At 47.8% G+C, this 24020-nt stretch overlaps 1 protein-coding gene across 2 annotated transcripts in view; it reads left to right on the top strand.

The window, feature by feature from the left end:
* SRF (serum response factor) overlaps positions 1–24020 on the top strand; it is a 532155-nt gene that overhangs the window by 269942 nt on the left and 238193 nt on the right. For both annotated transcript variants that reach the window (XM_069608882.1, XM_069608883.1), the window contains one exon: positions 21374–21629. In XM_069608882.1, the coding sequence (XP_069464983.1) occupies positions 21374–21629 (256 nt within the window). The remainder of the gene's footprint in view (positions 1–21373; positions 21630–24020) is intronic.

Genomic DNA, 24020 nt, shown 5'->3' with positions numbered 1-24020 from the left:
CATGCTTTACGTCGTTCCAGTTGGTGGAGGGCCATCTTGGCAACCATCCTTTTTGCGATCCTGGGGGTATGCCCCTTCCAAGCGGCCTCTGCTCACTCCAGTGCCTAGACCACCTTCTGAGGATTCGTTTTTTGGCTAGTTTCAGACGCTGATGCATTCTGATCCCATTTATTTTAAGGAAATCTACCCTAAGCCGCCTGAACTTATCCCTGCTCCGGCACTCCCTTTGCAGGTCCCGGTAGTGCCACCTCCTCCACCACTTGCTGTGGGGCCTCCTCCACCTCCACTGCCTGCTGTACCTCAACTTTCTCCCGATAAGGCTCCTTTGCGCAGTCAACTCTGCCCTCAGATCCTGAGGCGCCACGGATCAGTTTATTGCTCCCGCCTCACTGGATGAGGATAAGCGGACCAGGACAGCGACGACTGCCCCGCTTTATTAGAGCCTTTCACAACCGGGTTGTGGATATGATGGCGTTGTTAGACATCCCAATACCCGAGCCTCCGGCTCCACATGAAGGAGTAATTTCTGGAGCCTTTACGCTTTCAACACAGGAGCGCACTGGCCTGTTCCTTCAAAACGATGTCTTGGCCGAAGCCCACATGGTCTGGGGAAAAACACCATTCTGGGGAACACCTAAACAAAGAAATGTACACTCTACACGCTATGTGCGTCTGAAGACATATGCTTGTCTGCATGTCCACTACCCTCATCGACGGTCGGTGGCAGCAGCTACGCTCTAGTCGGATTCTAAATCCTCTACTGCAATGTCTCATATCCTTTTCCAAAGAGAACAAGCTTCTTGACACCTTGACGGAAAAGGTTTTTTCCAATTTGGCTCTTCAGCTGCGTCAGGCTAATAATGTGCTTATCCTTGCGGCTGTTAACGTCAAATCTGTGGAAGGAGCTCGCAGAGTTTCAGGAATTAATTCCTCCTGATAGGCTTGAAGACTTTAAGGGCGGCTTATCTGATGCCAGAGTTCTGGCACATGATCTACGTGAGGCTGCGGATCATCATGTAGACACTTCAGCTTGAGGCCTTATGGTCGGACTACACCCCTCCTACCAAGTGTGGCTGCATGCTACGATGTTTTCGAAGGAAGTTCAGCACAAGTTGCTTGACCTCACCTTTACGGGTAAAGAACTGTTCCACTCCTCCACGGATGAGGAACTCGCAAAAAGACCAAGGCAAGCACTGAAACTGCCAAGTCTTTGTCGGTCCTTGCGACAATCTCCAGCAAAGGCATCTTGTAGAGGTCGGGGGGAGGGGGTCTCAAACAAGGCCCTTCTCTGGTTTCAGAGGCTTTCAGGATAGCCTTGCGTGCCGTGCAGAGGCTCCAGCTGGTGGCCCTTGCCGTAAGCAGCAAATGCAAGGTGGCCGTTTTTTCTCTCGGTCAACAGCCTCCTCTTCAGCAGAGGGTGTCTCCCCACTGATAAAACATCTTAATAATATTTAACATTGGCTGCACGGGACTCAGGTGGGAGCTTGAATTTCGTCTCATTTGGAGGTGCGGCAAACCATCACAGACAGATGGGGGTTTTTTTCCGTTACTTCGCGGGCTTCCTTTTGCTTCCCCCCCAACCCACCCTTTCACCCTTCCCTCTAGCAGACTGGATCGCCCTCCATCAGAGCTGATGTACAAAAACTTCTAGACCTCAGAGTAGTGGAACATGTTCTCTTGCAGGAGCAAGGGGAGGGCTATTACTCCAGTGTGTTTGCAGTGCCCAAACCCAACTAGGCTGTCCTGCGCACTATCCTCGACCTCTCCAAAGTTCAATCTCTTTCTACCCCAAGAAAAATTCAAGATGATTACGCCCTGCCAGATAAAGTCCTCTCTCCGGAAGGGCGATTGGTTCAGCGTGATCGTCCTTCAGGCTGCCTACATGCATGTTCTGATCTGGAGTCTGCATAATTTTTGCGGTTCTCTGTGGGAATGGAACACTTACCGTATTGTGTGCTTCCGTTTGGTCTCAGCTCGGCACTGCGTGTCTTTATGAAGAAGTCTGTCATCGCAGCATTCCTCAGACTGCAGGGGGTTCATGTATATCCATGCTTGGACGATTGGTCCTGCGCAGTCCTTGCACACAGGCTGCTACTGGCAATCTTCAGTCACTCCTTCAGCTCCTGTTCCATCTTGAGCTGTCAGTGAACTGGCAGAAATCATCCGCTCAAGACATGATCTTTCTGGGTTTCCGTTGGGATACCGTGAGCACCAGAGTGGTCCTGAAGGAGGACTGAATTACGGACCTTTTGACCATTTGCCAGCTCTACCGGCAATCCTCCCAACGGTCAGCCTGGTGGTTCCAGAGACCACTGGGCCTCATGGCCTCTTGCTTGTTGGCTCTACCTCTTGCATGCCTGAAAATGAGGGTGCACTCGGCTTGCTCTTCGGAACTTCTGGTCCCAGGCTACAGATCCGGAATCCAAGATGATTCCAGTCCCATCTTGCATGACGGCGGATCTTCAATGATGGTCATCCGCCAGCAACCTATCAGTGGGGACCTCCTTCCAGTAGCTCTTCCCACAAGCAACGGTTAATTCAGACTCCTTCTGGACGCATCGGGAACGGCGGTTCCATATCAATTACATGGAGCTCCTGGCAGCTTTTCTGGTGCTCAAGGCCTTCCTAACTTTCCACAAGGATAAGGTTGTGCTTTGCACTCACCCTTCCTTCCTTCCTAAAGTGGTTTCAGAATTCCATTTAAGCCAGTCAATATCTTTACCGGTCTTCTTCCCGAACCCAGTCTCCGATGCCGAGAAGGTTCTACACAACTTAGATGCCACACGTGCTTTGAAATTTTACCTCGACAGAACAAGCAAACTCAAACTCTTCACAATCTGTAACATTTGGTGACCCAAAAGGGAAACCAGCCTCGAAAGCATTAATCTCCCGTTGTATAGCTCCTTTTATTTGCGAGGCCTACAAGAGTCAAGGCCTTCAACCACCAAAGGGTATTCATGCACATCTGGTCCTTCCAAAAATATGTCCCTTGGGAGTCAATTGACAAGGTGGCTGCGTGGGCCTCCCCATCAGCTTTTTGCGGACATTACTGTCTTGACCTGAGCTCCCGGGCTGATGCCCAATTTCACCAGGCAGTTCTTAAGAATTTGTTCCAGGAAGGGAAATTTCAATCGACCTGTAATACTTATGGTCGGTGCTTGGGAATCTCCCACAAGGAGGAAAGGGGACTATGGACTAAGAATAAGGTAGTCACTACCGTTATTGACTTTATTACAATCCTTTTCGGCAATCTGCTAGGAGTGACTTTTCAACATCTCCTCTGATTAGAAGAGAATCAAAGCGAACCTTCAGATATGGCTAATCAAATTACCAACACAGTCCTAAGGACCATGTTATTTGAGCCTTTTCAGGAAGTCCTGGAACAACGCATTAAGGATAAGATGACTTCTTCAGTGCTTCCTCAAGGAGCGAATTCCGTAGAGCCAGCTCCTTTACCAGCTGCAGGATCACTAGGACAGGACAATGCTCCTCCTACCAAAAAAACTAAAGGTTTCTAAAGACACTGATATGCACTCGGATGACTACACCATCTATTTCTCAGTCAAATGTATTCCATGACATAGTAGCAAAGGTTGTGCAGGCCTTACAAATTACACCTAAAGATAACCACGAAACCGCAGGTGTCTTTGTAAAACGTCATTCTCAGCAAACTTAAATGCCTTTTCCTATGGAATTGTCTTTAATGGAACAAGCTTTAGCCTGTTGAGGCAAGCCCCACTCTGATCCTCATATTTCTAAATCCTTTAACACTAAATCTAAGGTGCCTACAGAGGAACCTTTTGTGCTTATGGGTAATCTTCCACTACAATCTGCTTTAGTTTCAGCAGCTTTAGGTACTAAAGGTAAGGGTCATGCACCTTCTCCTTCTACTGTTGGATGCAAATTCTAAAGACTGGGAAGCTCAAGGAAAGAAATCTTATGCCAATGCTTCTCTTCAACTCAGTCAAGTTAACACAGCTACTGTGCTGGCAGGTTTTAATATTCTAAACTGGAAAAACTTGGATCGATTCACAGAACTGCTTCCTCAAGAGGCGGCAGATTACTTTTGCTTCTGGGTTTCAGATGGAAGAGAGGCGGCCCATCAACAACTTCATGTGGTTAAGGGTTTAACAGACACCATAGCAAGAGCAATTGCAGGCGCAGTCTGCAGGCATAGGCATGCTTATTTAGCAGCCACTTCCCTGCATCAAGACATCAGGACAAGGTTTTAGACCTTCCTTTTGACTGTAAAAGGCTTTTTTTAAAAAAAAATTTGAATTTCATTAGTTTTAGTACATACAAGTAATGAGAAACCGACTTTCGCTATCGTAATATTACCTCGCTTCAACAAAACGTTTCAACAAAACTATACAATTGTTAATATTAACCTTTCCCTCCCCCAAGTTCGTTATTGTGTCCCCCTCCCTCCATAAACAGTCGGCTATTTCTGTGCAGTTCATTGGCTGAGATGCATACTTTGTGTTGATTGGGACAATTGTCTTACTTTGGTCGTGTTTTTTCGTGATTTGCAGCTGGCTCTTTTGCGGTGGGTGGGTAGTTTACAGGCCTTCCTCCATTATGTGGATTGAGTCAGTCTCGGGATCATTAGTTCACTGTCGCCCTGGGTTTGGAACCTGCAGGGCGGCAAAGTCATACCATATTTCTTCATTGTGTGCTGTTTTCCCGTGGAGCATTGCTGTAATTTTCTCCATTGTATATATATTTATCGCAATATTTATCCATTCATTTTTCGTTGGGAGGCGTGGGATTTCCATTTGATGACTAGACCTGCTCTTGCTGCCAGTAATAGCGGTGATGCTAGTCCCTTTGTCCTGCATGGAGCTTGTCTTTTGGGCCCAGGTACCTGCTCATCCTGTCACCCTCCCGCACTGCCTCCGGGCCACCCCTTGCACTGGGGTCTGTATCTGTACCCATACAGCCCCCCCTTTGTCTTCCTGCACTTATCGGACCTACCCTGTCTGCTGCCTTAAACCTAGCACTTGCAAATTGCTGGCTGCATTACCACTGTTTGTTGCCTTTATTATTTGTTTATCTGTTTCTCCTCTGCTTCGCACTTTCCGCCTCTCCCCCTTCCATGCACTTTTTCCCCTGCCCCCCTCTCCCATGCACTTGCGCGTTCTCAATGTCACTGGGCCTAGTAAGATCGCTGTTTTGTTCTCCCCTGTTCCCCTCCCTTGCCTTGTCAACACTTGTGTACGAGTGCGATAGAAATAAAATATCAATCAATCAAAAGACCAGCTCATCATCTTCTAGTCCAAATAAGGTCAGGAGGGGTGTTGCTGTCCTCTCGACTCCATCTATCAGTTTAATCCATCCCAGCACATCATTACAATATGTTAGTACTTTAGGGTACTCCCACCACATGTGCCAATAGTTGGCATCCGTTCCGCACCCTGTCCAGCATTTTGGGCTGTTAGTCTGATACATTTTGGAAAGTCTGTGTGGGTCATATTGCCATCTATTTACTAGCTTTATTGCATGGAGCTTGTATAGTGCAGCAATTGATATTTGGGATGGTGTTTTACATATCGTATCCCAGGTTTGTTGCTCAAATTTTCTTTTATTAATTCTTGTCCCCACTTGTCTCTGAGACTTGAGGTGGAGTCTTGATTTTTGTTGATCAGGGCCCTATACATGCATGATATTAGACCTTTGTTCGTGGTAGTCGTATTGAGGATTTTCTCAAATGTGGTGAGTTCTCTGCATATTTTGGAATGCCATTCCCGTTTGGATAGGACACCTTTTAGACGTATGTAGAGGAATATCGGTATTGAGTGCAGTTGGAGGGCTTCCTCTAGTTCTGATATTGCTATGAATTTGTGTTCCCTCCATAGTTGACCAACTCTTTCAAGCCCTGCATCAAGCCAGGTTTGGTATCTGGCGTGCTCTGGAATTTCCACCCTGATTCCCGGAACCCACAGGTGTCTCGGGCGACGGCCAAGTTGTTATGCCTGTCATTGCTTTGCCCTCTTTCCATATGTCCCATATCGTCCCCACAATGAGGTGTTCGTGCAATTTTCTCATGAGCTTTGGTCGTGGGACCCACAGCCATTCAGAGAGTGTCGCCGGGGTCAGGTTATCATTGTCCAGTTGTACCCATTGTAAGTCTTTTCTGTCTCCTAGGTGGGGGACGAGGACTCGTAGCTGGACCGCCTGGTAGTATCGCTCTGTCTGGGAGGCCGACTCCACCTAGTTCTTTGGATAGTATGATAGTTTCGTATGGTATTCTAGGCTTTTTCCCCACCCACAGGAATCTGATTATTGCCTTTTTCACTTGTTTGAAGAAGTCTTCCGGGATCCTTATAGGGAGGACTTGGAATGGGTATAGCAAGCATGGGAGACTAACCATCTTGACGATAATAATAATTTGGCACTTATATAGCGCTACAAACCCTCAGGTATCTGAGTGCTGCTTATTATTACCCACAGTGTGTGGTGCTCATTTATCGACCTCGGAAGGATGAAAGGCTGAGTTTTGGCCCCGCCGGGATTCGAACCTGCGTTAGCAGGGTCTGCACGGATGTCAAAGTGAGCGCTCTACTCACTGTGCCAATTGATAGCGTTGAGGCGGCCCATCCATGAGATCGTGAGGGGTTGCCATCTCGCTACGTCTGAAAGGAAATGCGGAAAGTTGGCTTCATATAGATCGGCTATGCTTCTCGTCGGGTTGATGCCCAAGTAGCGGTGCGCCGGCCCTCTGATTGTGAGGTCTAGTTGGGCAAATTCCCATAACTGATGTGAGGTGGGATCTTGTAGAGGAAAGAAGGTGGACTTGGTTCTATTGATTTTGAAGCCTGAGAACGAGCCATATTCTTGGATGAGTTGTATGGCACGTGGTATTGATGTCAAGGGGTTCTGGACGTGGAGTAGGATATCTGCGCACAGGGCCAGTTTTTATTCCCTTCCCTTCCCTGTACACACAGGCCTTCCAATCTTTCGTCTGCTCTAAGCGTCTGTGCTAAGGTTTCCAGGCACAGTGCGAATAATATTGCCGAGAGCGGGCATCCTTGCCTCTTCTAGTCAGTGGGAACCATCGGGAGTATTGTGAATTCACTGTTACAGATGCTCGGGGCAAGGTGTATAATGCTTTTATTCCTCTCTGGAGTATCGGGCCAAGTCCTATTTTCTTTAGTGTTGCTTCTAGGAAGGGCCATTCGACTGTCAAATGTTTTTTCTGCTTCGATCAAGAGCAGTGCAGGTCTAATGGGCATTTTCTTGGCCTCTTGTATTAGATGGAGGGTCTTGCGAGTGGAGTCGGCCCCTTGTCTACCAAGGATGAACCCAACCTGATCCGCGTGGATTAGTGAGGGCATGTGCCTTTCTAGTCTTGTTGTGAGGACGCGCGTGTATATTTTGGCGTCAATATTAAGGAGGGAAATGGGGCGAAAAGACGTGCACTGCTTGGTGTCTTTGCCTTCTTTCGGAATGACTGTAATGAGTGCTTCGGAGAAGGATTCGGGTGCGATGCCTGTTTGGAGAATGTGATTGAAGAGTTCGACCATGAATGGGAGGAGGGGGACCAAGGAAGGTTTTGTAGAACCCTGTGGTGTACCCATCGTTTCCGGGAGCTTTCCCAGTCGGGAGTCTTTTGATGGCGTCTTCTATTTCTTTGTCTGTGATGGGGGATTCGAGTGCCTCAGCTATTTCTTGGGTTAGTCTAGGCATAGTTATTTTATTCTTTTAAATATTTTTTTCATTGTATTTGGTTTATACGCAGTAAACTTTTTACAAAAATTAAACCACGTTATTACATTAAAAAAGAAATCATAGAATCAAGGTACTTTAAAATGACAAGAAATAAAAGAGAACAAGCAAAACAAATAGCCTATTTCACATTAAAAGAATTAGTTCAATTTTTGTTTTTGTCCTTTCTCAAAGATGGTTAGTTCTGAAATAAAAGGATAATGTGGTACTTCCCTAACATAGGATTTATCAGATAGTTACTTTATTCATATATTCGTTGATGACCTCCTCGTCTGGTGTGGCTTGGGATGTGTATAGTTTCCCATAAAAGTATGCTCCTCTTGCCTGGTGGGGCCTTTGCTGTAGCGTCCTAGGTATTTTAGTGGCTACCTATGCATACTCCGGCCCCTGCCGTGGCTTGTGCCCCTCAGGTTGCTCCCGCAGGAGAAGACCAAGTAGGAGCCCCACCCGCTGCAGCAGCTGGCAGGCCGCCAGTGGGGAACGCTGTGCTGGGGTCCTCTGGGCTACCGGCGAGGTGGGGGGGCTCGCTTCTTCCTGTTTCGATGTCTGGCGGGGGTCCTCCGCCTGTGTGAGGCCAGGGCTGGCGCTGCGCGTGGTTTACTGGGAGGCTCTCGCTGGTCGGTATGGGTACTGGACGTGAGATGTAGTAGGTTGGGCGCTCCGGCTCACACTGCAGGGGTGCGCACTCCCCTCTACCGGAGGGGGAAGGGTCTGCCTTGGTGGGATATCGTCTGTTGTGCAGACCCAGCCAGGTGCTCCACGGGCCAAGGATCAGCCGTCTTTCAAAGGGATTGTGTCCTCCGACATATTCCACATCTATGACTGTAATCCCCACAGCTGTGCTGCTTCGGAAAATTTTCTGCGTCGATACGCCCCTTCGAGGCCGACGTCACCAGCTGTTATATGTAGGACGCCCGTAGCCTCAGTTTAGTTTTTTCTGTGAACGTGTTCGCTTCGGAATCTCTGCGCGCCTTGGTTCTTCTACCTGTTGAATCGGTTCTTGGTTTCTTATTCGAATTACGTTGTCGTCTTCTTCCCCGAGGTCGGGCTTCAAGAAGTGCCGCGGCTGCAGTTCCAAGATGTCGCTTACGGACCCGCACAACGTCTGCCGGTGGTGCCTCGGCGAGCACCATGCTACAGAAGACTGCGACGAATGCCAGTCTTTAACGTTGAAGGCCTTGCAGGAGCGAAGGAAGAAGCTTTCTGTAGGTAGGTTTTCCAAACCCTGTAAATCAAAATCCGCTTGGCTTTCGACCGACGATTCGAGGGGCAACTGTCCGCGTGGGCGTAAGTCCAGGGGGGGGTCTCGATCCCGGAGTGGTTCCCGCCATTCCTCTGCCTCTTCTAGGCACTCGCGGAAGCGCAGTCACCGTTTGCCTTCCTCGTCCGAGGACTCCACCAGACAGCGGGTAGCTTGTCCCAACAAGCATTCATCTCCGGCGGTATGGGACGCATTTCGTAAGGAGATGATGGCGATTTTCGAATCGCAGGGCTCCGTTACGTCCCTGCCTTCGAGAGAAGCCGGCAAGGAATGCGCTAGGGCCACCGCTCGCACGCCTTCAGGCTCGGGCGGTCGTAGCGATCATCGGGAGCCGTCGAGGTCCCCGATCGGACAAGGTAGATCGCTCTAGCCGTGCCCGCTCCAGGTCCCGGTCCTCGACGCCCTCGAGACCATTGGAGCCTGTAAGGCCTTCTAAGAAGGCATCAACGCCATCAGCGCCATGTCCATCGAGGGACTCTCTCGAGGCTCCGCCTCAGAGGAAGTCATCGGTGCCGAGGCCGTCGAAGGACATGCTTGGGGCTCCGGCCTCAAAGCTGTCTGCGCCTGGTTCTGTGTTGATGCTGATTCCGTCGACGCCTTTTGAGGTGGCTTTATCGGAGGTGCCCCGGAGACCAGTGGAAACCCAGATGAAAGCCCCGAATAAGTCAGTGAGGCCTGTGTTTGAGCCTTTTTCTGTACCCTTATCCAGGGATTTATTCCAGCCCTTGGATTACATCTCTGAGCTGGATGAAGGGTCCGATGTGGAGGGGTTTGTTCCTACTGAGGTTCCTGATTACCTGTTTTCTGGTCATAGCCAATTGGAAGACCTTCAATCTTTACATGACGCAAGTGGTCTTGATACCTCCCCGTAGGTTGAGTTTGGCAGGCCTGAGCCTGGTACACATGCTGACTCCTCGTACAGGCGCCTCATGTCGAGGGTGACAGAGTATCTGGGGTGGTCTGCTCCACCTGTGGATTTTTTGCAGGATGACCTGACAGATATTCTTTGCCCAAGGTCCACCCACTGACCCGGTGTTGCCATTTCATATGGCCTTACAAAGAAGGGTGGTGGCTTGGACTGCTCTGGAGAGTCTTACGGCAGTAGATAAGTTGTTACCGAAATAATACTGTCCAGCCAGTGGCGACCCCTGCTACTTGTCCACGCACCCCACTCCGGAGAGTTTGGTGTTACAGGCGGCTACGGCCCCAGCGAAGCAGGCGTCGTACCCTACAATCCCTCCTGATAGGGACGACAAACGCTTTCACGGTTGGACGAAGAAGGTATTTTCTTCTGGGGGTATGGCTTTGAAAGCAGCCAACTCCGTTTGTGCCCTTGCAAGATTCGCTCACACTCTGTGGAATTGTGTATCTTTGGCGGCTGAACATATTCCTGAAGGGGAGGAACGGGATGGTTTTCTTGACCTCGTTCAGGATGGCAAGGAATGCCATGTGTTGAATCCGTTCAGTCGGATCTGGATGTGGCAGACTGTGTCAGCCGGTCCATGTCGGCAAGCACCGTGATGCACAGGTTTGCGTGGTTGCGGAAGTCGGGGTTTGCTCCTGATGTACAGTCCCGGCTTCTCAACATGCCCTTTGGTGGTGACCATCTTTTTGGCATCTAGGCTGACGAAAGCCTTGAGAGGTTGCAGACCTCCAAAGCTGCAGCAAAGTCGTTGAGTGCTGCAGTACGTCAACCTCCACCTTTTTGTCCTAGGGGACAGCAATGGAGGGAAGGTTCCTTTCGATACTACTCTTCCTTTGTTAGATCAAGGGGAGCTGCCAGTCAAAGGGGCCAACGCAGGAGTACCAGAGGTGGTAAACACGGTACTTGAGGTGTCAAAGCCGCTCGGGCAGTTGCCTCTCTGCCCTCAGGCACTGCCGCAGCCGCTTCAGCTCAGTCATGAGGCCATGTCCCATGGTTCGCCAGTTGGGGGAAGGCTGGTGCAGCATCTTGTAGAATGGCGTGCCATTACTTCAGATGTGTGGGTTCTGGAGATCATAGCCCACAGCTACTGTCTTCCTTTCCGGCAGTGGCCTCACGACAATCCACCGGGGAAGCTCTTTGAAGAGTCCAGATCCGCTCCTTGCACAGGAAATCAAATCCCTGCTGGAGAAAGGCGCCATAGAACTGGTGCCTGTAGCGGAGAGGAACAAGGGATGGTATTCCCATATTTTCTTATCCCGAAAATAGTCGGAGGGGGGGGGAGATTGAGACCCATCTTGGACTTGAGTGGTTTGAACAAGCTCCTCAGGAAGGACAAGTTCAAGATGGTTACTCTCTCTCTCAAGTCCTCCAGGCCCTTCAACTTCAGGACTGGTTGGTGTCTCTCGACCTCAAGGATGCTTACTTTCATGTGCTGATTCATCCCAAGCACAAGAAGTACTTGAGGTTCGCGGTTGGTGACTCAGTTTCGGGTCCTGCCGTTCGGATTGACCTCCGCCCCAAGGGTCTTCACCAAGCTCATGGTGGTGGTGGCAGCGTATCTCAGGAAAGGGGGGATTCACGTCTACCCCTACCTGGACGATTGGTTGATCAGGGCGCGCTCTCCCGAGCTAGTCCTGGATCATCTGTCAGTCACCTGCCACTCCCTTCACAGGCTGGGCTTCTCCCTCAACTTAAAGAAGTCCAACTTGACGCCAACACAAAGGCTCCAGTACATCGGAGCAGTGCTCGACACATCCCTGGGGCTGTGTTCTCCTCCCCAGGTGAGAGCTCCTCACATTCTGCAGATGGTGCACAAGTTTCAACATGCCCAGAGTCTCCCGGCGTACAAGTTCTTGTGGTTGCTCGGCCTCATGGCATCCTGCATTCTACTGGTGCCAGAGGCCAGATTGCCGATGAGATTTCTGCAATGGGCTCTCAAGATGCAGTGGTCGCAGTCCTCCGGCGGGATGGCGGATCCCGTTCAGGTGCCGCCCTCAGTTGCCCAGGATCTTCTGTGGTGGGCTGTCGGAGGCAATCTGATGAAGGGGGCTCCATTTTGGCTACCCTGGCCGGAGGTAACGATCGTGACGGACGCATTCCTCACGGGATGGGGAGCTCATGTCAAAGAATTGAGTCATCGGTCGTTGGTCTCGGTCGGAGTCCAGACTCCATATCAATCTGTTGGAGCTGAGGGCCGTCGGGCTAGCCCTGAAGGCTTTTCTGTCATCTGTACGGGGGAAGAATGTCCCGATTCTGACGGACAATACAGTTGCCATGCACTAACTCAACAAAGGGGGGGGAGGCAGGGTCTCTCCCACTGTGCAGAGAGGCGATGCAGTTCTGGTTCTGGGCCATCCAGCAGGAAATTTTCGATCTCGGCAGTTCATCTGGCCAAAGACGAAAATGAGGTGGCGGACGCTCTGAGCAGGCAGAGCACGGTCTCTCACGAGTGGGCACTGGCTCAGGAAGTTCTCTTGGAGATCTTCAATCTTTGGGGGACCACACAAGTGGATCTCTTCACCACCAGTGTCAACCGGAAGGAAGTGTGAAAGATTCTGCTTGTGGGAATTTCCTCCAAGAGGAGCCTCAGGGGACACGTTCGTAGTGGAGTGGTCCTTCCCACTGCTGTACGCGTTTCCTCAGTCCCCGTCATTCCGCAAGTGTTGCGTAGGTTACAGAGGTTCGGTTCCCGAATGATCCTCATTGCTCCGGCATGGGACAGGAGAGCGTGGTACCCGGACCTTCTACACCTGTCCATCTGCCCTCCACGCCGTCTTCCCTACCGAGACGATCTGCTCTCACGGGAGGGGGGTCGGGTTCTCCATCCAGAGGTCCGGTCTCTCAGCCTTCATGCTTGGTATTTGAAAGGTTGAGGTATAAGGATTGGGCCTCCCTGAAGACGTGATGGAGGTGTTGCTTTCGGCCCACAACAAAGTCCCTGTACCGTTGCCTTTGGAGAAAGTTCTGTGACTGGTGCAGGGTACAGAATGTTGATCCTTTTTCATGTTCCATTCCTGTGGTTCTATCTTTTTTACTTTAGTTAGCCCACAAGGGCCTGCAACTGGGTACCATAAGGGGTACCTGGCGGCGCTGTCCATATTTAAGCGCTCGTCTGAGGAGTGTTCTTATTTTAAGATCCCTTTTGATTTCTCAGTTTCTGAAAGGGTTAACTCATGTGTTTCCACTGTCGCCTTTCCAGGTGTCGGGATGGGATTTGAATTTGGTTTTAAAGTTCCTCATGGGAGCTCCTTTTGAGCCCTTACATTCTTGTCCATTGAGACTGTTAACCTTTAAAACTGTATTTTTAGTTGCGATTACTTCCGCACGCAGAGTGAGTGAGTGAGTGAGTTGCAGGCACTTTCCGCCAAACCACCCTTCACTGTTTTCCATAAGGACAGGGTTGTCCTTAGGGTTCGTCCTTCTTTTCTTCCGAAGGTTGTGTCGGAATTTCATTTGAGCCAGAAGGTAGTTCTTCCGGCATTATATCCTCCTCCGCATCCTGGTAAGGAAGAGGAGAGTCTCCATAGGTTGGATCCTAGGAGAGCTTTAAGTTTCTACATCTCACGCATGTCCCGGGTCAGAGTGGTCGATAATCTCTTTATTGTATACGCTGGAAGGCGTTCAGGTCAAGCTGTTTCTAAGCAGACCTTGTCCCGTTGCATCATCTTGTCAATTTCTGAATGCTACCGTCTGGCGGGTAAGTACCCTCCGGTAGGCTTACAGGCCCATTCTACTAGGGGTGTGGCTTCCTCTACTGCTCTGCAGAGGGGTGTTCCCATTCGTAATAGAAGCAGCCACATGGGCCTCTGTCCATGCTTTTGTAAGCCACTACTCCCTGGATTCTATCCATGGGCAAGATTTAGCCTTTGGTAAGGCGGTTCTCTATTCTGCAATTTGATTGGGCATTCTAAAATTTCTAAATTCTTTTCCCACCTCCATACGTTGGTACTGCTTTGTGAGTCTGTTATAGATGTGGAATGTGTCGGACACAATCCCTTCAAAGAACAAGTTACTTCCTTACCTGGTAATGTTCTTTCGATGGGATGTTCCTCCGACATATTCCACATCGTACCCTCCCAGCCTGCCCCTCTACAGAATTTCTTATGCGATTATAGCTTCCGTTTCCGCAAGGCTTTCTGTAGTCATACTGTCAGAAGATTGGTGCCACACGTTCTGGGAAAAAACTACAACTGAGGTTACGGGTGTTGTGCGTCTTACATAGAACATCTGGTGCCGTCGGAGGAGGTCCTCGAAGGGGCATATCGACGCAGGACGCAGACGCTGAATATTTTCCAAGCAGCACAGCTGTGGTGATTACTGTCATAGATGTGGAATACGTCGGAGGAACATCCCATCGAAAGAAAGTTACCCGGTAAGAAAGTAACTTGTTCTTCTTGCTCGGCCTGCAGGTGACTGCGTAGTCTAGCCGGGGTTTCCCTTGCAAATGTGTGTCTTTGTTTGGGCCAAAACTTCGCACAGTGATTTCGTGCCTTTTTCTTCTCCGATTTTTTTCGGTATTTTCCCTGTGGGTGGGGGTAGTCTTCCCACCGCTTTTCACTCATTCTTATTTCCAGGTGGGGGAGGGGAGGGTCACAAAGCGGGGGCTCAAGTCACTTCACGGACCCACGGGTGCAGAGCTCACACAGTGATGTTACTCATCCGTGCGCCCCCTGGTGGCCAACCGTAAAATGCTTTTTGACCCCTCCACTGACAACGTTCTTTAAAAATGCAAAGCTAGAGTTACTGTAGCTAAGTCACTCATTTCCATCTCAGTTAAATAGCCTTATCAAAACTTCAAATCCTTCAAATTGCATGTCCAGGGAAATAGTGCCTTTTCAGCAGCTGATAAATCCTGTGGATGCAGACGTACCCAACATGTTGTGAAGGAGGGAGAGCCTGGACTAAGAGAACCTGAATCACTATGAAGGTAATTTCTTTTTATATTGTCGTCCAAAGAGACAGTCGTCCTCCAGATTCTATCATCTTCCCTAAAATCTAATATGACTTTAATATATATCTGGAGATTACTTTGGTGTTCTTCCACTCTAAGCCTTACGCTTCCTCAGCAGAGGAGGTTTTGCACCATCTCGAAGTCGGAGAAACCATAAAGTTCTCCCTGGAAAGAACTTGGCGTTTCATGAAATCTGGCTGCTTGTTTATTTATGGGAATGGGGCGAGTAAAGATACCATCTGAAGGTGGATTGCTTCTTTTATTTCTAAGACTTGGAAGCTTTCTGATCTCCAGGTTCCGGAAAGATTACATACCTACTCTACTATAGCTAAAGCAGCATTGTTGGCCTTCTAGAAACATGTTCCCACAGCAGACATCTGATAGCTTGGCTGCTCCTCATCCCTTAGTTAGGCAGACAAAATTCAAAACACAGCAGTTCATTAAAATAGGCCCATCTAGATCTGATCCAAGTGTGAATTAATTAGACTTTGCAGTTAATGTCTAAGGCATGTTGCGTGATGCAGTGAGGAAGCTGACCAGCTGTTCTCATTTTGGCTATAGACTTTAATTAAGAACTCAAAGAAAGTAAACCTGTCTTTCCCTATCTCGAGTGGTTGTCCCTGCCTCAACTGAAAATGCTTGTGTGCTCATCAGAATGTCCATCAAAACAAAATGGTACTGTCCCCTGTCCAAGTCAACTACTGCCGCTAAGAAAGAAACCACTCCATGTTCCAGGTTCTTCTTGGCAAAAACACCAGGAGAATGACTCCCTTCTCCTGATGACCCCATCCAGTCTTGGCTGATTTAATAGCAGCCTTATGTGATAGGGTCTGTTTTACCAAAAGTACTAGTACCAGGAGAATGACTCCCTTCTCCTGGTCTGCTTGTGGATGTTTTGAACACTGTTCCTTGATCTTCTCTTGAACAGTCCTTTCACTTCCTCCTAAGGATTAATGAACAACTGGGTTAATCTCTTTTCAATTCTTGTTACTGATGATACCCTCTTAGGGCTGCTTGAATCTTGACTATAGAGGATATTGCTCCTAAATCGCTCTTGGTCCTTTTTGATCTCTTTCATGCAAGTTGGATTTCCTACTTTGACGAGGGAGTACACTCTTGGCACTCTTGATGGTTAGGACTCTTGTCACCACTATGACGAGGGAGTTCACTCTTGATGTATTTTTTACTTCAGAAGTAGGGTTGGTATTTAGGGAGACTATCGCTGTGAGTCTTGCCTTCTTCCTCCTGGACTATCGGCACCAGTGTGACGTCTTTTATTTTCAAGGGATACTGGATTCTTGGTCTTTTGTGGATCACTGTGATAAGGGATATCTCTTGACTTTCTATCTGACTTGAAGATTTCCCTTGACCTCACTGGGGTCTCCCGCAACTCCCATTACTTTGGCTGTGGTCAGAGTTTGTCTCTGGTTCTTCCTGGGGTCTTGGGTCGGCTTCTCGCTCACACGTGTCTAAGGCATGTCTGTCTTCTTGGGTTCCTGTTTCGGGCGTCTCCACGGCACTGTTCTGCTCGCGGGGGTCTGGGCAGAGTTTCTAGACCATGTGGCCCACCTTCGAGAGGTTGCGCAACGACCAACGTCCTTGCAGTTGAGTTTGTCATGACTCTCAGAGAGCCTCTCTCCCTGTTGCTTGATGTTCTCTCTCTAGACTGCCTCTCGGAAAGTCCTCTTTTTTTTAATTTGAATCTCCCAGGTCGGTGTCTCAGGATGCCAACTTCCCTCGCTGCGACTGCAGGAAAGCTGCCTGTTCCCAGTTTCATTGAGTCCTCCAATCTCTACTTCATGCATCAGTGCCCGCCCCCGCGTAAGTCTCTTTCCAGTTGTTTTGAGGTCCTCTTCATGCTTCCTTGAAGTCATCTCATTGCAGTGCTTTGGTTATTCAACAAGGTTATTCATGGTTCCCTGCATCTTGTTCGTCAGTTATGTTGGATTTTTCAGGCTACACAAGCGAAACCTTACAACGGCACTCTCAGGATGGTTATTAGATGGTTTAACCAGGGTCATGGGTTGTAAGTGAAAGTTTTGTGGGATGTTATTCACAGTATGGGAGTCCTTATTCCCATGAGGGGACTCTTTCCCTTTGTGCTCCTCCTGCATGTTACCACATCTAGTGGAACTTTTGGCTAGCAGCCTCACTTCCCTACCATGATGGGGAAGGACTCCCCTCTGGGGAGAAGTTACTAGTTCCCGTGAATCGTTACAGATAGGCATAGCCTTTTGGACAGCATTTTAACAAAGTGACTTCAGTTCATGCTAGAGTTGATTTGATTGGCTGGTTGGGCTACATTGAAGTGGTCCATATGTGTTGTCATCAGTGTACTTGTTTGTTGGCGAGCATATTAAAATGGCCTAGGATGTGTGATGCTTCAGAAATGAGGCATACACAAAGTTGCAATATTTTAAACTAACCTCTTTTTATTAAAGAAAAGGGATGATTGGATGAAGGCCTTTCTGTCCCTAGTGTTCCCTTACTAGAACGCTAAAACTGAAGATCAGTCTGTCTTGTCAAAATTAGGCAAACTGTCCTTGTGTCGAACAACGTAGCTGACCCTCGCACTAAACAATCCATCAAAGGTGTGTGGCAAATGTCTGTTTTGATTTAGCTAAAAGTGTATAAAAACAATAATTTTGAATATCCAACAAACAATCCCTGAATCCAGGAGGTGATTCCCTTCCCCTGGATGGTTTCAGGTAAAATAGTAAAGTGTTCTTTTCAACCAATGATTCCTTAGGAGTGACAGAAATGTCTTTCACACAACACTTTCTTCCGGATGGCAGAAATGTTGCTGGCGGACTGACCCATGACATGCTGATGTAGCAACGTTTCCCCACCGGTAAGGCTTGCCCTGCTCAGCTGACACTTGCAAGCTTCGCGTTCGCCCGCCATCAGAACTATTGCTGTTCCAAGAGACCATGTCCCCAGCAGCCTTGCTGCCTTTGCCAGTGGTGCAACGGTCTTCTCACATCATCTGCAGTGCTTCTTTCTGTCTTGCGCTTCTCTGGTAAATCGGGCTCGCAAGCGGTTGCTTGAAAGAGCCTGTCTCTCTTAGCACAGTTTATTAGTGTGTGCCGGTGTGTGCCTTCATTTCTGCTTCCTGCTCTGCATCGCTTGTCTTCACCTGTTAATGTAAGGTATTGCCCAGGTTTAAATGTCCTGCACAGCTGATTTTCATTATGACTAGTCTGCGCCCTTGGTTTGGGTTTTCCTTTAATCCACACTAACTCCTTCCTCGTCTCAGTACTTGAGGCCTTGTGCGAGTCGGAGTCCACCTGCATTTTAGCTCGTTTAAGGTTGATTTGGATCTTTTAAGGTTGTTTTGGATTTTGAATCAAAAACATAGACCGGAGACAAGTGAGTATTGTGTGTCCATGAAGTATAGCTGGTGTTCTGTTTAGATTGTTCTGCAAGAATGTTTTTGAATCTCACAATGAGAGGGATTTTTTAAATGACAGTAAGCCATCAGGAATTTAGGAATTATAGGGTCTTCTTCCTTTGGAAGGGAATAATACTGCAGCTCTCTTGATGGGGTCACCACATTTCCCCAACAGCCATTTCCATGTGATCCTCCCTCGTAATACCACCCCCAGGGTCAGGATCAGGTTACTACTACTATTACTACTATGATATGAGAGTGGTCCTAGCTTCAAGAAGCAGTGGAGCGCTTTACAGAGGTATCCACCAATACAGATACATTACAGATGCTTAGCGGAGCGCTTTTCAGTGGTAACAGAACAGATATACAGCGGGTGTAGGATACAGAGGGGGATGGACGAGGGGGACCACTGTACTGGGTGGCGTGATGAGACCGCCTAGATGTTGCGGAGGAGAGATTCCTTGAAGACGTGTGTCTTGAGTTCTTTTCTGAATTGTAGGAGGGAGTCTGATGCTGACAGGGATGAGGTTCCATTGTCTTGGGGCATAGGCAGAAGAAGCTACTACCTTCCCCATGCTAGATGGGAGGGGATGTTAGGCTCTGGTTCAGTGGACTCCAAAGGATAAATCAAAGATGACATATGGCAAGACCAGACCTCGAACAGTCATGTCAGTGTGTGGAGCTCTGAGGCTTCGCGCAATTAAAGGACATGAGCTTGGACGTAAATTGTCCCCATCTTGAAGTAGCCAAGCATTTATTGTGGAATGAGGCAATCCATTGTGGTGATGTGCATTTGGTGCCAATGTATAACTTTTGAGAATAGACGGGATGGTTCATAGTAGCATAGGGTGCAGACGGGCCAAAAAGGACTATTGCCATAGGGCTATTTCTGTCAATGTTCACGAAGGTATCTCATGTGGTATCTTGGGCGATAGTGACCGTGTTAAGAAATCCGTTTGCGTGGATGGGAGTGGGAGTGCATATATTGTTAGCCTTTTACTGTTGGGTGCATTTGGTGCGGTTCCCAGTATTTCCATGTTAGGGAGAATTCTCAGAAATTTGCTAATTCCTCTCTACCTTAGAGACCCCCAGCAATTTTGCTGGATTTTGAGGACTTGCATTTTTAACCTGGAGAGAATGAGACCCCTTTTTCCCACACTCTCATGTATTTTAATGTGGTTTTGGCCACAGTGTTTCTTTTGGGTGTGGAGTCTGACAAACTCCAAAGGCATCATCTTTTTACATTGTCACACAACACCTTCAGTGCAGTGACACATGGAAGTCCTTTAGATTTCCCAAGGTTTGAATAACTTCTCTTGGATTAACTACTGTTTCCAAGAGCAGTGAAGTGAAATTGACTTTGCTTACAGTTGTAACTTTCTAGCGTGCTGGAGGGGTTACTTAGTATCCCCTTTGTCTAGCTTCTCATGTAACAATTTAATGTTGCCCTTTCCTCGATGAATGGCTGGTGGCAGTGGTTTACCTTTAACTACTGTAGTGTGCATTAACCGCGGGCTGTGTTCGCAGCTGCAGTAAAGCACCCAAGGGTGCCATTTTTGTCAAAATGGACCCTGGTCTTCTTTTTTCACCATTTCTTGTTGGAAAGGTCTTGAAGTTTACTCTGCGCGTCAAACCAGGTTTGGTCCCTTTGTTCGTTTTGTTTTTTACGGGATTCACGAGTGTATCCCGCCTCTGGCTCCAGGGTGTCTGGCAGGGGCAGGAAGCGACTGAGTTGCCCGAAACTCCCTGTGCTTAGTCTCCTCGGAGACCAGAATGCACTCTTAGAATAGTCAGGGAGAGGAACAGCAGTTTGTGTGCGTTGCTTTTAAGCTGGCCAGGAGCTCCAGGACTGACCGAGCCTGAGCCCCCTTAACAGAAAGCAGGACCTCAGAAGCATGGAAAGTCCATCTCGACAGCCTGGAACTGCTGTGTTGCTATTTGTGGGAGCTGAAACACCGAAGTGCCACTTGTTTGAAGATTGCCGGTTACAAGCGGTGACCGTCCCATTGCAGTGCAGGAGTCCCCGAAGTCCTCCCTCTTGTCCCCTCGACTGAGGCCCAGGAACAGAAATCTGTGGAGCTGCACATGAACAGAAGTAATCTGCTGCACTTTTTCTTCAACCTAAAGGTACTGTAACTTAACATTGGCTGGCCTAGGCTCCCTGAATGACTCTTCTCTACTCTGCTTAGGTGTTGATGCTCTTCTTCCAGGAAGGGGTTAAATTACTTTGCATTGGGGGTTACCAAAGTACTTACCTGCTTCAGAATATTTGTGTGATCTCTTGTTTTGTTCTAATAACCTTTTTCCTTTGCCATTAGTCTGATTCTAAATGCAACAGTGATATATTAATGTCCCTCACCCTAACTATTGAAGTCTCCTGAGGGTGTAGGTAGTATCTGTGGGCCATCCCAAAAGGGTATTTGCTGATTTAAAAATATTAAGTGTGTATTTTCGAAGTGTATTTGAGTGTTACTAGTATATTGACCCTTTTGAAGAAGGCTTACTCTGACTGTTAAATCATTGTTTAATCAAGAAACCTTGTGTGTAAGAGTTTATTTGAAAACTTGTCACTGTGAATGTCTGTGTAACTCCTCTACAGCTCACATTGACCCCTCTTGATATAAGTCTGGCTGCTCAACATGCTACCAACCTGTGTAGTATAGACTTATACCAAAGGTTGGGTTCCTATTGCCAGGAGGTCAGGGTTGTTGTAGTGCACCCAAAGGGTACTGCATACAGTCTTGCCTAACATTCCGCATTGTGATTGTGTAATGCTTTGAACTGAATACAGAAGACGCTGCATCAGGTAAATAAAGTTTCCATAATCGTAATGCCAAATTGAAAATAGATTGGAAAGCAAATGGTGTACTTCTGTGTTCCTGCCTTTATAGATAAAGTATACCAAAAGTGAATGTGTAGTACACAGGAATGAAGACCTGCATGGAAAAGCTAAATGTTTGTGTTGCCCCTACGGTGCAGAGTTTAAAAAATAAGGATTCCTCTTGTGACAGTCGTGATTATAGTGCATGAGAACTGGTTCTACGCTATCTGAATTAGGATTAATGTGAGCTCTTTGGTTTCGGGCCAGTATCCATCTAATAGTGCACTTCTTTTTCATAGGACTCGCTAAAACCTGCTTTTACAGTCACTAATTTGCCTGGGACATCGACTATCCAAACTACTCCTGCCACCTCCACCTCTATGCAGATCAGCAGTGGTCATTCTTTTCCCATCACCAATTATCTTGCCCCTATTTCCTCAAGTGGCAACTCAAACTCTATAACCAGTGCAAATGGCACTATTCTGAAAACATCTGGCAGCGCTATGACCTCTGGAGGACTTATGCAGCTTCCACCAGGGTTCACTTTGATGTCAGGTACGTTTTTTTTTAATTTTTTTTATTTTTTTAACCAAGCAGTATAAAGCCACAATGGTGTGTAAATTGGCAGCTGTTGATTGACTTTGGATCCCACAAAAGATCTTGGTAACAGATTATGGTGCTAACGAATTTTGGTAGCTGGTTTTACATTCCCTCCGATCTTTTGTTCAATGTGCAGAGTACCAAATAATCAGATTCCTGGTTACTGCAGGCAGGTTTGCAGTTTGCATCATTCTCCACACAGATATTAAACAATGATTTTACTTTGTAGACCTAACCTGCACTGTGGCCGCATAGCTCTTTTTGTTGCAACATTATAATGTTCTTTCTCTATTGTGGGACCTTCATTGATATTCATATAGCGTTGGCACCCCGTTCCAAGGGTTGGAACAAAGGGGAATGGCCACAGAAGACCAAGTTGTAGAGCGGAGAGAGGGCCTTATACGGAGGGCACCGGGACGTAAACCCCGTTTCAGCCCTTGGAGCACGGGGTGCAACCGCTATTAGCACCCGAGGTTACCAAAAAAAAAGTTTTCATTGAATTCAAATAATTTTCCAAAATGGCCGTGCCCCTCTTCCATTACCATGGCGGCCAGACAAGCAAGATGAACTGGAGCTGCTGCAGCAGCAGCTGCACCCGCAGCAACAATCAGGAATGTGGGGCAGAGGAGGGGGGGTGAATAGATGTTTTTTAAAAATGGGAGGGTGGGGGAGGGAAGGATGATGTCGCTGAGGGGTGGTAGAGGCGGCCTGCAGGTTCCGTGGTGTGCCGGCTGCGTTCAGAGGTTTCAGCCCACGATCCACGGAACCTAATTGGCTGCGCCCCCCACCCTGGGCACTAATAAAGATTGAATATCTTTGCCCTCGGTGAGATAACTTGAAAACCTTTTTACTGTAAATAGAAAGCTACAAAAAAATCATTCGGTAAGAAATGGAAGACCCCACTGTTAATTTATATTAATGTCTCTTTAAATAGCTTCACTTACCATACAGAGGCTAAACTCCCCTTTCAAGAGGAAGGTTCTGTTGCAAAGGCTCTCGCAGCAGGATGTAGATCTAGTTCTGCTTCAAGAACTGCATCTGAAGAGTGTTGATGAATGGTGGCTGTACTCCAATTCCTGCTTCAATTCTTCTAATCCGATGAATGCAAAAAGAGGGGGAAGCAATTCTGATGAATCCTATGACAGTGTGCACTGAAAGAAGGGTCTCCATGGGGAGATTGTGGGTAAAACCCTTACTATAGTTTTTGATGCATGGCTAACGCAATAATCCAGGTTATTTGATCACACATTTCCACCAATAGCACAGTTCTCGTGGGGCGGCATTATTTGCGGAGGGTGATTGTCATGCAGTTATGGATCCAATCAGAGATTGCTCATCCATCACAACAGCCAATTATGCCTTCACCCCACCCCTTGATAAGGGGGATCGTGGATTTCGGGCTGGCTGATATTTGGTTTCACCGCCCACACCACTGATTGAAATTATACATTTTATTTTAATATTCACAACAGTCACTCTAGGTATGACAGGATTTATTTACAATTCTGTTGAGGAGAATTTTCAATTTAGTACTCAAATCCACCTTAGAGACCCCCAGCTCTTTTGCTGAACTTGGGAACTTTTTACTTTTAATTCTATGTGTTTTCTGTGTTTCCTTTTGGTTTTGGAGTCTGACAAACTCCATAGGCATCATCTTTACATTGTGACACACTGCACCTTCAGTGCAGTGGCACAGGGAAGTCTTTTAGATTTCCCAAAGGTTTAAACACCTTGTCTTGGTGAAACTAATGTTTCCAAGAGCAGTGAATTTAAATTGACTTTACTTACATTTGTAACGTTCTAGACCCAGCACACACTATCTTACAATAGGGTTCGGAGGGGTTTCTTAGTATCCCCTTTGTCTTGTTTCTCATGTAATATTTTTATGTTACCCTTTCTACAATTAATGGCTGGTGACAGTGGTTTACTTTTAACTACCATTGGGAGTTTTTAGCCCGGGCTGCGTTCACAGTTGCAGTAAGGCACCCATAGGTCCCCATTTTGTCAGAATGGTCCCGCCCGGTCTTTTTTTTGTCATTTCTTGTTGGAAAGGTCCTTCTTGGAATTTACTCTTTAGTCTGCGCGCCAAACCAGGTTTTGTCCCTTTGTTCGTTTTGTCTTTGGCGGGATTCACGAGTGAAGCCCACCTCTGGCTCCAGTATGTCTGGCAGGGGCAGGAAGTGAGGGAGGTGCCTGAAACTCCTTGTGCTTAGTCTCTGTGGTTACAGCAATGCACCCAAAGGTGATTTGGCCGGCTCGCTGTCCTGCAAGGACAGCCTCCATGCTGTGTGATTGACAGCTAGGCTGGAATGAATGGGAGAAACCTGAATAAAAGGCTTGGCTTTT

The sequence above is a fragment of the Ambystoma mexicanum genome, chromosome 4q (assembly GCF_040938575.1).
Source record: "Ambystoma mexicanum isolate Mex_15411 chromosome 4q, UKY_AmexF1_1, whole genome shotgun sequence".
NCBI lineage: Eukaryota > Metazoa > Chordata > Amphibia > Caudata > Ambystomatidae > Ambystoma > Ambystoma mexicanum.
This window is presented reverse-complemented; position numbering and strand designations above follow the sequence as displayed.